The sequence below is a fragment of the Periophthalmus magnuspinnatus genome, chromosome 6 (genome assembly GCF_009829125.3).
Source record: "Periophthalmus magnuspinnatus isolate fPerMag1 chromosome 6, fPerMag1.2.pri, whole genome shotgun sequence".
NCBI lineage: Eukaryota > Metazoa > Chordata > Actinopteri > Gobiiformes > Gobiidae > Periophthalmus > Periophthalmus magnuspinnatus.
In genome coordinates this window covers 19257001-19270434 of record NC_047131.1, presented here as the reverse complement: position 1 = coordinate 19270434, position 13434 = coordinate 19257001, and the positions used below count along the sequence as shown (strand labels likewise).

General features: G+C 38.3%; 1 protein-coding gene across 1 annotated transcript in view; it reads right to left on the bottom strand.

Annotated features, from left to right (window-relative positions):
- kcnq1.2 (potassium voltage-gated channel, KQT-like subfamily, member 1.2) overlaps window positions 1–13434 on the bottom strand; it is a 170077-nt gene that overhangs the window by 136187 nt on the left and 20456 nt on the right. The window contains exons 7-13 of the mRNA XM_055222387.1: window positions 12888–12998; window positions 12713–12808; window positions 12506–12643; window positions 10091–10256; window positions 8332–8358; window positions 7117–7170; window positions 6516–6633 (exon numbers count right to left, since the gene is read on the bottom strand). Coding sequence (XP_055078362.1) covers window positions 6516–6633; window positions 7117–7170; window positions 8332–8358; window positions 10091–10256; window positions 12506–12643; window positions 12713–12808; window positions 12888–12998 — 710 coding nt within the window. The remainder of the gene's footprint in view (window positions 1–6515; window positions 6634–7116; window positions 7171–8331; window positions 8359–10090; window positions 10257–12505; window positions 12644–12712; window positions 12809–12887; window positions 12999–13434) is intronic.

Below are 13434 nucleotides of genomic sequence, written 5' to 3'. Positions count from 1 at the left end.
CTTGTTTCATGATCTGATTGTGAAGAACTGACTTTGCATATAAATTATGAAATCAGGAAGGGCATCTGGAAAAGAAATTAAAAAAAAAGTGTAACTGAGATGACTCAATGTGCACACATTACTTTTCAGAACATAACAGCCACTTATAACAGACACATTTCCTGGATTACCAAACATTTAACGTAACCATGAACCTATTTTAACACAAATTTTTACTTTAAATCATGTCATGTTGTTGATCTAATAAAGGATTTTTGTCCTTATAAGAGAGGCAGTTCCCCATGAATTGAGTGTGAATACAGATTTTAGTCCCCACAATGTGATGGCTACCTGGCGGATAAGTGGGTAAAATCCTGGATCTAAACGTGGACCAAACAGGACCAAACAAAGTCTACATCAGGACTAAATCAGGCTCAAACCAGGACCGAACAAACCAGCACAAAATCTAGCAACACGAGCACAGTTGTTCCTACGTACTTCAAAGTGTATTTCCACCTTATGCTGAGTACCACTGATTCACATTAACACAGGTATATGTCTTGGCCTTCTGCGTGTAAGAGCTCCAAAACCGCAAGGCCCCACTGACGGGCTCCATCAAGGGCCCCTCTGTTCACCTCCATTAGGTCGAACACTGGGCCCTCTCACGGAGCTCCGCACCTGGACCCGACTTCAGAAGCAGGGCGGTGGCAGCGATGGTCGCCACACCTGAATAAACCGCCCGGGCACACATCTGAAAACCTGAGCTCAAAGAGTGGAGAGGAATAGAGATAGAAAGAGGGAAAGAGAGAGGGAGAGCCAGGAGGGGTACAGGGCTACGGGACGTCCTATACAAACAGCCTGCTCAGGTGCTGCTGCTGCGGACCGGTGTTTTCATTCACAAGAAAGAGAGAGAGGAGGAGGAGGGAGGAGAGAAGAGTACAGAGGAGAGTGTATTTGTACAGGTGCTTTTAATAGGCTACTTGGAAGAGGCAGCAGACGACACGCCCTTCCAAGACAGGGCAGCGTCTATACTGGCTGCGCAGGAATGGGTCATCTTTACTACCAAGTTTTTGTTTTGTTTTTGTTGCAATTAGTAATTTTCGGTCCCAACTGTTTCTGTGTGTTTATCACAAAATTTAATGAAACTTGGGCAAACTGTTAAAGGTGCACTGTGTAACGTTTCTGGTGGTGGAGGATCCGCTTACTGTTTACCGCTATAAAGATGTTATTTCCTTGCCTCAATGTTCCGCAGTGTGACATTAAACCTATCTCTCTCAGTGGCGACAAGCACATATTTGACCTGTAAGCCAAATTACAGGTCAAATATGTGGAAAGATGACTATGCCTGTCATGATAATTACTACATCAACTTATATAAAAACTGAAACTATATATTTTGAGGCTCAATATTTATTTAGATTTTTGCGTTTTTTTCAGTAATACAGTGGGAGGGCTGAATAATTATGAGTTATGAATTGACACAGCACTATTATGTTACATTATATGTTTTACATTTTTATTGTGTAGGTGGCATATAGTAGTTTCAGTAGCAATATATTGAGCTCAAAGATTTGACTTGAATAAATGCAAGATAGGTAAGTTTAATGCAATATAGTGAAATAGTTCAGGGACAAGACAACCAGAAAAGGTTGCTGCACAAATGCTAGCTTCTATACGGTCTCAGGGTTGTGGTATTACTTCTTGGCTCTGTACTCTTACAAACTTACAAAATTAGGTAATTCTTCCATTAACCTAAATCACTGTATTTTATTATATCAGTGCAATCATGGTTAAAACCAGGTTTAAATTATGCCTGAATCTGACATGAGGTCAACACAGTGCAGCAGCTGCTCTCCACGCTAAACCATTTATTTATGTTCAAGACTCACTATTTTAGTCAGTAATTTGTCATTCTAATAATTACCAGGCAAGCAAGCTAAAACATCAAGACGATTTATTGCCTCTGCACATTTGATTTACAACTCAAAATTGCAAAGGGCTTACAACATTTACCAAAACATGGAACTATATAAAGCTTTCAAGTCAAATAAGGTTGCAGACGATGGATGGCTGCACCTCCATGCTATCAATACTGGAGTACAGTGGACATGAGGGGCATACAGAGGGACACAGACAAAAAGTCAATTTGTTCGGAGGGCTGCACAAAGGGGGCCAGTTGCTGAGCAGAGAGGGGCCCCTGTTCTTGGAGAGGCCGGTTGGTGATGCATGTGCCTTTGCCTGCAGTGTCCCGTGGAGCGGCTGGCTGGTCATTGTTTATCTGCATTTCCAGCTTCGAGAGGGGAACTAATGAAGCTGTGTCTGCAGGTGGGCTGGGACTGGGCAGAGACTGGTCTGGGACAGGGCAGAGGGGAGTGGGAAGAAGAGGATTTGTGAAACAGGAAGATTGGCTTTGGGTCGTTATGTTTCATGTACAAGGTGGAAGAGTTTAGTAAGTAATATATAGGCAAACAGACAATTGATGCAACATTACATTTTAGCCTTAGGAATATGAAGCCTGTGCTCTAAGAGTTTAAAAAACACAACTGAACCTGGGTTGCCAGTGCCTTAACCTGCAGACAGGACACATAAACACATTTCCTTATTCTTAAACTGGCAACCCAAATGACTCAGGTGAGGTACATTCTGCTTTCTGAATGGATAATCATCTCGGAGAACCACAATGCCAAATTATAACATAAACAACTTTATTAAAACCATAATTAAATTCTTACATATAGTTCTTTTAAATTGAATGTTTCAGCTATTAGAAAAGTCATCCAATTACAGGATTTTGTTTCATGCAGGTAACTGTTGCAGTTAAAAATGTGATAAGGTGCATTATGTAACTTTTCAGTTGGAGGATATGCCACCTGCTTGTCTCCATGGAGATGCGTGACCGTTACGTATAATGGCATGAGCCCTATGAGGCGTCTGCTGTAGTGATTTTTGGCTATACAAAAATAAACTGAATTAATAAACAGGTGGCAGAAAAGTTGCATAGTGAAGTTTTAAATGCTACTGAATTATAGCAACATACAGCAGCATGCAGCCTCTGCTCTGGCATTGACTTAACTTCATATTTTCTACTTACAAATACAAATACAACAAATACAAGCAAACAATTCATCTTTTGCTCTTTGGGACTAAAAGATTATAGAAAAACATCAAATTTAAATCATGCAAAGATTGTCATAATTGGGATTTGCATGGGATTAGAAATGGGATTTTACAACACTTTTTACTTGAGAAATGGCTGACAACAAAAAAATATAACGTTCTCTTTTAAAAGCTTGCATAGTCTTCCTCTGTTTGTGGGCGGTTTGGAGTGAGTGAAACATTTACCCATTCCTTGAGAGGCCTGGATTTGTGCACTTGGACTAGCCTGGACTTATTTGCCGTTTGTTATTATTTTATTCACTAAATCCCAGAGACAAGTGCACACAGCGTGACAGTCTACAGGAGGTCCTCTGAGAGTCCTGTACCAAAACACAATCACTGAGCTAAATCAGGCCTGACTGTTTGGACTGTATCAGGAGATGTGTGTTTGTGTTTTGGTTTAGACAAGATGAGTGCGTGCAGATACTACATGCACCACTTCCTTTGCAACTCTACAGCCCACATAGAGACATTTAATGTGGATTTATTCAGTGATTAGGGAGGCTACTTGTTCTTCATGAATTTGATCTATGACATTTCAATGTACAACTTGCATGTATAACAACAACATGCATAACAACAAACACAGTAACGTTAACAATAAAACTTGTGAAATAATCTAACTGATGTTTGATTAGTTTTAGCAATGATCTATGTTCAGCTGTCAATTACATAATTATTGTTACCATCATGAAATATGCTTATATATGCATCTAAAGATGAACAAAATATAGGTGGTAATATTATGCCAACGTAAAAAAATATTATATACATTTAATACATTTAAATTTGACGAATGAGTTCAAATGGAAAAAGAAAAGCAACGGAGCTCAAGATGCAGCTGTATCTTCACATTTTTTTACACATTGTAATATTTTTACAAAAGTTATAATTTAATATGTGAACTTCAGTACAGCTTGTTGGCCTTGCTATAGATTTTAAAATCTTTATATCAATATCAGTAAATCTGTAAAAGTTAAAACTATCCATAGCTAATTCAGTAAATACGTTTTATGTTTAGGTCATTATTTAAATTTTCAGTAAAAAATAAATATAGCTTGGTTTGTTACAAAATGTTGTTTCCATAAAGTCCATAAATTGTCAATTTCACAAAATGAAATGTATTATAATACTGCTGCTTTATACAGTGATTTTAATTGACCATTTTATCCATTACATAACTTTTTTTCAGTCCAGTTCTCTCCAGTTATATATGAAAATCTTTATTTATATTTCCAGCCTGAGGGATTGTGGGTGGAACGATGTAGATTTCCTGATAAGAAGCCAAATGACGGTGCTGCCCTTGATGGCGTGACACCAGGGGCAAAACAAGGCAGCTGTTATGGGAGGGGCTCGCACTGCACCAGCTGACCAGTGCCACAACAGCCGGGCAAACAGCGCACACATATACACACACAAGGGCGGAGATTATAGAGATTCTCATATCTCTCAACTCATGACGTATCAAAATCCTAACTGGAAACTGAAAATCCTCTAGTTCTCTGATGTGCAACAGAAAAAACATAGTACTTATAAGTAGTAGTACAAATATTTATAGCTGCCATGTGATCTTTAGAAATCTGCTCCATATTTGTATCTTTCCATTTGAATCAGACTAAAATAATTAAGATCTGCTGATTTTAATTTTAGAAAGACAAGGCGGTAAGATTTCAGTCACACACTTAAAGTTGAGCAAAAAAATATTTCTGGCAACCTATGGTACATAATGTTATAAATCTTCATAACTCCATCTCACTAAATGCCGCCATTGCACCCAAAACATTAAGTTGAATAGTACTACAATGAGCAACAACAAGCAATGCTACACAATTAATCAAAATGCACTTTACTGCGCTTGAAGGCAGCTAAACAGGGACATATCAAGGCATTCGGTGTCTCTAGTCAGTAATGTGATCTGCCAGTACTACAACTGAAATCAACAGTCCAGTGAGGTTCATCTGGTCTTCCGTTAATTTATTTTAATAGATTCTTTTTGCAGACCAAGGTTTAGTTTGTTTTCATACCTGACAGTTTCAACTGCTCACTCGTGCTCTTCCTCAAAGTAATCACTGTATCCGGTCAGCTGATTTAAACAGGTTTTGGCGCTGTCTTCTACCGGTGAAGGCAGGACGACAGCGCCATCTGCAGTTCAACTTCTTAAGGACAGCATCCCAGGTGCGTGAGAGTAAAAAGACCCCCTCGTCCCGGTTTATAGTCCCGTGGCTGAATTTCCTTATTTCAATTGCCTCCTCATTCCAGCGACGGTGTTTGTTGTTCTCTTTCAGGACTGGAACAGAGTCCGACTTCTTCAGGACTCTGTTCCAGTCCTGAAGAAGTCGGACTGAAAAACCTGTTTAAATCAGCTGACAGGACACATCACAGTAACATCACGTGAGCAGGTATGAAAATAAACAAAATCTTGGTCTGAAAAAATAATCAATTAAAATAAGGTCAATTCAATAGTAATACAGATCAAGTGCAATATTGATCATACTGCTTCAAAGATGTTATGGCTTCAAGAACAATGCTGACTCCTCTTACCTCTTACCTGTAATTATTTGCTGACTCATCCTTGTCATGAGGCCAAGTTGAGATTGTTCTCCAGAAATATGTGAAGTTACAGTATTCTGCCTATAGTTTAAAATTGGGCTTGAGGAATTCAGTCTTTCAACTGTCAAAATGCAGATGTTTTGTCCTGGTTTGTGATTAATACCTCTGTAATTACTGGTCCTTTCCATATGAAACAAAAACTGGTCCTCAGTACAAAAAAAAAGTGAAATTTGTGGAGCCAATCTCTAACACATTCAGTATAATACAGTTTGGTATTTCTTTCAAGAACTTTTAATTTCCCTTTAAAGTTACACAGGTCTTTGCCTTCCATCTGAAATTACAACATCAAATTCTATAACGTAAACACAACTGACCCTTTCTCCACATTCTGATCCTTAGTTTGAACTTGAGTTGTGTCTATAAGGCTTGAATCACTGCCAAACACATGCCAACAAGCAGTACCAATACTTAACTATTTACTGTGTACCCTAAAACAAAATACTATTACTAACTGTCTTCTACAAGTATGAGACAGAACACTCGATTGTTTAACAAGTCTGACAACCTTTGGAGAGAGATTTCTTGACATTTCCCACCAAACTGAAAGAATAATCCTCTTTTATAACTCTAACCTGATATGGCCTGGGTCCTTGAGTGCTTCTTTAGCCCACAAGTGAGTTCAACAAAACAACTTGATTTAAAAAAGCAAGTGGAGCGGCACTGGAGCGCGCGCACAAAAGGTGCTGGCGTGCTATGACGAGTGGAGAAATCAGTATTACGTACAGAGAGTAGGGGTCAGTGCAGTTTGATGGATGAGGGGCGGGACTTACTGTGTGTTGTCCGTGACGACAGGCAGCGGTATGTCCTCGCTCATGCAGTCCAGCTCATCCGTCAGGCTGTTGGCCCGGGAGATATCGATGGACATGCTGTTGTCCAGATTCTTCTTCACTGTGAAAGATATTTTGAAATTATGTATTTATTTGAAAAGCTTCATAGCACATCACTCTAAACAATATATGTTAGCTAGAGTTATGTTTAGCTGATTTAAGCTCATTTTTATCAGTACTTGACAGCAGCCTAAAAGTTAAGTAGAAATCAACATAATAATAAAAATGGGGCAATGAAAAAAATGAAAAAAATTGAAATACATATAGTTCCTTGGTTGAAGTGTGTGTAGGTTTATGTATGTTTTGTCATTGCTATTACATTAAGTTAACTAACAAATGAAAAATCTGATGTTTTGTCCAGACAGTTGTTCTTACTTGAGTAGTCCCCAACATACTCTTACATGAACAATATCTTAGACCAATACTTTCTACTTCTACTTGATATTTTTTGTGTGTAATGATACTCTGCTTGACTAGTACAGTATATGTTTACAGTAGTAAAATTGCCAGTAGGGTTAGGGTCCCGCAGAGAAACTGAAAGTACCTGGAGATGAAGGGCAGCTCAGAGTGAAAGATGACCAAGAGTGGAGTGGAGGGCCTGAGGTCATGCAAACAAGAAGAAACATCAGAAATGTAAACACAGATTAAGAGGAAATAAGCTTTTGGGGATTTTTTTTGGAAAGAGTGTGAACAGAAATGTACAGTGAAAGCTATACACTAACACTACACAAGTGTACTATTATCTTACTAACAGAAAAACCTAAATCCTAGCCAAAACCAACATTTGCTTAAAATCGCCTTTTTTCATTTAAAGGTGAAAGGCTGCCTATCAGAGAGGAAACCAAAACAAAACCAGACTTTATAAACAGTACCTTCCTCTTGTTCACTCTCCCATAAAGACTACACAGATGACAGATGTTTGATCAGTGTTCCCTTGCAAGTTACTGTAACATCTCTTATTTGCACTTTCTACTAACAATATTGGTATTTTTTTTTTTTTTTATCAGGAGATAAAGTAGGTCAAACTCCATAAAGTAGTCAGATATAATCAGATATAATTTGGTTTGGAATAGTACTAAAAGGATAATGAAAAACAGCTTAAAAGTGCACTATGTTTCTTTTATATTGACCTTATTTTATTTCTGGTGACATTGAGATAGATATGTTTAATGCCGTACCAGATAAAAATACATGGGCACCTTTAAAATCTGATTTAGCAGAAGATATGGGTATTTGGTATCTCCCAGACAAGAATTGGATGAAACCAGACAGATAAATGAAGCTATAATCTCTCCATTGACTAAACCATACAATGAGCAGTTTATTTCTGACCAGTGAAGCTCTACAATAAACTCTTATCAACTTCACATGCCCCTCCCTCCCTCTCTGTCCTGTCGCAGTCTGTGCCCCCGTGGTCTAGTGCCAGCCCTGGTTCTGGACTTGAACTTGGCAGAAGAACCAGTACCAGGGTCCCAGTCTGGCTCTGGTTTGGTCCGGTCCGGGACAAAAGCCCAGTCACACAGTCTAATTGAAATACTGTCTGGAGCACATTAAAAGGCTGGTTAGCTAATGATTAACTCGATGTGCTTTGAAAGGAGGGAAAGAAGTTCTACATTTGTCTACTTTTGGCTTTTTAAGAGTACTCGAGGTTTTTTGCATCAATCTCCTATCATGTTACCCAAAAAGACCCTCACAGCTTATTAGCCAATTAAAAAGATAATTATGTGTGTTACATTGAAGAACTGAGTAGGAGACTTGCCTGTTTGTCGGAACATTCTGGTTAGTCCTGCAAATACAGAAAAAACATAGTTAAAATAACCAATATTTAAACACCTTGAACATGCATTCTTACTGTTTTTCATTTGTTTTTCTGATACATCTCTATATTTGAGTTTGGTACAATCAGTGGTAAGTGCAAAGGTCTTGGGATTGGTAACAGTTAAAGGCCCTGTCTTATACAAAATTGATTCTTGTGAGCTTTAAGCGTATTTTGTTTAATCCACGCATGTTTGAGTAGTGCTTTATTATTAGGCTGTCTACTTCTCCAAAGCTGAAAATGCTCTGTTCCACCTTCTGATGTCATGTAGTGGTAGTTTTCAAGTTAACAGTTTTTAAAAGTGTGTATTCTTGACTGTCTTTTACCTTTTGTTTAGTAGAGATTGGCAATTTCAGAGCTAAAATTATCCAAATGATTCTAGTGAAGATGTATGGAGTTTAAAAACACACTTCCACATGACATCACAAAGTGGAACAATGTGTTTTCTGTCTGAGAGAAGAATTCACCCTGAATATCCATGATTTAAACAAACACATTAGATTATGATTATGGGAATTAAAGGTGCACTATGTAACTTTTTGGTGGGGGTCTACTACCGGAATGTCTCACTATATGGCATTAAACTTTTGCATTGCTTCATTTACAAATGTTTTTATTGCTAAAACAAACACCTTGAACAAGCATTCTCACTGTGAGATGACCTCTCCACAGATCTTACTTGTAATCTGATCTTGTGGGATCGCCTACTTTTTTCCATTGAGATAGACAGACTTAATACCATACGGTGGAACCTTCCAAGAAATGCAATACCACCAGTCCACCACAAAAGTTACATATTTAGTAGCATATTTACAATGAATGTAATTAAGGTCTAGTTTACACTTAACACATTGAAATCAATTTTGCTTCAAATGGGTGCAGTTCTGGAGATGCCAAGTCTATATTAAGTCTAAGGTTAATGTTCGTCTTCGGTTTATGATTGCACACTTGGACAGGAAAAACTCATTAAGTCTGTTTATGAACCTGAAGTCTGGGTCAGTTTATTTGACCTGACTGGCTTTTAAAAACAGGAAGTCGAAGCAACTCCTACTAAGCCAGTGATGTGAACTATTTTAAGCAAGGTGTCTCACGCAGTTACAAGTCCGGCTGCCCTGTTTGAACCAACGTGCTGACTGGAGTCTCTTTATATATTCGAGTAGGCTAAATAAATAAACGTTTGTATTTGTAGTGTTAAAAGCCTAAAGTCTTTTCTTATTTAAGCTGCTTGCATCTCTGTGGGTAACATTGGACAAGTGAGGCAGTAAAGAGCTTGTAACCATGACCTCTAATTACAGCTCAGACCGTAATGGTTTCAGCTGCCTTTTGAGACACCTGGTAGCCATCTTGGGTTTGGGAAGACCAGACCAAAAACCAAATCATTTTGAAATAAATGAAATTTGCCTCATGTCAGTTTAACAGAGATGTTTTTCATTCCCATCATTTTTTTCCCCTTTCTTTTTTCTTTATAAGCAGAGAAACCATTTGTGTCCTTGATTGGCTAATTGGCAAATTTTTTCAACCTTGCTTATCTGAATTCAGAGACTCACTAATGACCAGACTCACATCTTCCTAAAGTATTGGAGAAGTGTGTATTTTGGATCCCAGACAAATATTTAGCTCAAATACAATAAGTAGATTTGTTAATCCCTCAGCAGGTACATGTCTTACTGAACCACAAAGTCACTGCAGAAAAGTGTAGTACCTTCGACGGCTCCCCTAGGCTCCTCAAGGAAATAGGACACGTCTTTCTTCTCCATGGAGTCGTCGATGTGGTCATATGTGATCTGAGGGATGGACACTGCTCTCTCTGAGGGGGCCCCCATAGACCCATTACCACGAGACTTTAACCGCCTTTTGGTGCCTCTCTTCTGGAGGAAAAGTCAAAGGGTTTGATCAACACGTGAAATTGGGATCAGATTTCCAAAAGCTCTATGGACACAAAAAATAAAATCTTAGAAAGTGTACCAGTGCAGGTTAATTTAGATACACATTTAAAGATGATGAGACCCTCCCTAATGCAACACTACTGACTGTCACTTGGGACTGGTACAATTCAAGGAGAACCCTGGCTTTTTGGGACAGAGACACACAACAAGATGGTCCCAAGTTTGATTCCTGGACTTCCTTTTTATGTGGAGTTTGCATGTTCTTCCTGTGTCTGAATTGGTTTCCTTTAGGTACTTTAGTTTCCCCCTGAACCTAAAATACGCAGTAAGCTAATCCTCTAGTTACATAATCATGACCAGATACTAGCTGAAATTCTAGAGAGGGGTCCCTGAGTGTTGACAGATGGGGCAAAAGCAGTGGCCGAATTTCTACAAAATACACATTGTAACTAGACAAATTAGTTTTGTGTGTGAAAGTAGATCATTTTGAATCATCCGGGATGTCTGGTCAGAGCTTGAGGTCACAGCTCTGTGCCCTGTGCCCGAGTTTCTGTATTATCTAGAAGGTGATTAAAATGGTGCCAGTTCCCACACTAATTACCCAACTGTTATGGGAATGGCCTTTACATAAAACTATTGGATCAGATTTGAATGTTTATAATGTGCCAGCAATTAATTGTAAACAGCTTAATAGCTCATTATGGGGGTCGTGGGAAAATTCATAAAAAAGAGGTGAATCTGCCCTTTCAAGCCACATTAAAGTGCATATGGCAAATTTTCATGTTTTTCTAATTATTACTTTGGTTTGGTGGAATAGTAAATATGGAAAATATTTATCACAGTTTTAAATCAGTTTGGGGGAAAAAGTTGATAAGAAAAATACAAAAATATGGGAAGTAGTACTGAGTTCTACTTTTTAATTTATGAAGAAGGAATATGATTTTTTGGCTATTTAAATCTTCATTTAACAAAGTAAAGGTGCTGTCATTTATTTTTACTTGTCTAAGTGCTGGCTCTTGTTTACAATGGCTGCTATGGTTGCAAACAGTTGTGGCATTACTTCTACATATGTCATATCTGGTGCCTGTGTACAACCAGGAAGTAAAAACAAGAACCTAAATTAAAAAGTAGGAAAAACTAACCAGGATTGTTAGTATATCCTAAATGTAATGATGTCAGCTATACTTTTTGATTTTAAAAAATACATAAGAAGTATAAAAGTCATTCATTATGGTAAGTAAAGTTAGCTCGGTGCTCGTTCTGAGCACAAAGCAAAGGCACAAATGCAGATAAAACTATTTTTTTTCTAAGAAGTACGATAGAATCACATGCAGAAACAGAAAGGAGCGGATGCATGAGAGTTCAATGCTACACAAAGATTTTTTTGTTGTTGTTGAACTAGACAAAGGTTTGGTCCCATGAGAAAGGCGGCGGTGACATCATCTCCACTGACTGGCTCTTTGTCCAGCCCAGACAAAAGCCCAGAGTCATCCTGGAGCTGCGGCCGCAGGGTGCAACTGTGGCCTACGTGATGTGTGAACGTCTATGAGTAAGAGCTGATGGGAAATTTATTCAGGTAGAGTTTTATGCAAGATGGTTTTGGGACCAGCTATGTACCAGAGATGAAAATAAAGTTAGTCTTAGTGTTATGGTTATAGGGATCAGGCCAAAAATAGACATATGGTTCTCAAACATTTCAAAAAAATATACCGAATAGAAATATTTGGATATCTGAGAACTACCAGTTCTTAATCAGAATTACTTTTATTCATCCCCATGGCAATAATAAATTAGGTTTGTTTATACAAAGTGTTACCTGTGTCTGAGCTACGTCTAAAATATGTCAAAACAAGGTGTAACCCACAGGAGGAGTATGACACAGGAGTTTGAGTACCACTACTACAGAAAAATGCTAGTAGCTTTCCTACTAACACAGAAATATATTCTCACCAACCAATTTACTACTGGTAGCAAATAAAAAATTTTCAGAGAGAAGTATTCAGTACATAGCACATGGAGTGCATGCAGAAACTAAGATAAAGTAGTTGGATTCTTGCTGAGAGGTTGCTAACCGCTCTGCCACCATGCCCACTGTGGTGCAAACTCATTAACTATGAGAAACTGTTACCTAAATATACTCAAAGTTTATTACAACGCCATATCAACAGAACATAGAATGGGAAAAATAAAAGTAAGTAGCCAACAGCTTATACTACGAAAAGTAAACTCACTGGTAAGTTGAGTTTCCTGATGCTGGGACTGGAGCCGTCTAAGTCCACTGTATTAACTGCCTGTGGGGTAAGGACATACATTTTCCAGGTCGAAGTCCCACCACACGGTTTCTCTACTGAATAACATCTCCAAAGAGTCTGCATGAAAACATTTGAATTTATTTAAGAATGAGTTTCAGGGACCGTAACAAAAGTGTAATTTCAAACCTGGATGAGCGAGGCTGCTGCTGGAATCTGTCTGTTGAAGTGTTTCTGTCTTTGCTTTTGCTGAACTTTCAGGGCAAAACCTGAGCCCAAAATTCCCTGATAATGAAAAACTGTTTTAATAGAGTCAATAGTAAGTGCATAATACAAATAAATATGGTATAATAGTGGTTATTACAGCAGGTAGAGCAAAGAAGGAGATGGCGAAGACACTGAAACAGGACGCGATAGCTTTCCCAATCCATGTCTGGGGGATCTTGTCTCCATAACCGATTGTGGTCACTGTGACCTGCAAGTGCCAAAAAAACAAAAAAACAGTAAACCAATGTTATATTAAACTCTATATGTCTATATAAGTATACTTTGTACCAATCTCTTTCAAAAAACTAACTATTGTCAGATTTTCACAGCTCTATTCTCTATTCTCTCAAATACACTTTGTAACCTCTAATCCAGAGTGTAAGAATTGGATGAAATCACTCTTGCATTTGCATAGTCACTAGCTCTGAAAAGCAAGCCAATGGTGACACGTTCAGTACTATAGCTCCTTACAGAGGGTGTCCATGGACTGTGAAGCATAAAAAGGCTGTTGTAAGGTGAGATCCTTAAAGAGGATTTGGAAAAGTAGAAGAGAGAGCCTCACACGGCATCTACAAACGTGATGAATAAACAACCTTATTCTTACAATACAAGATGAGTGGTGCTTAGGAATAAAGGGAAAAACC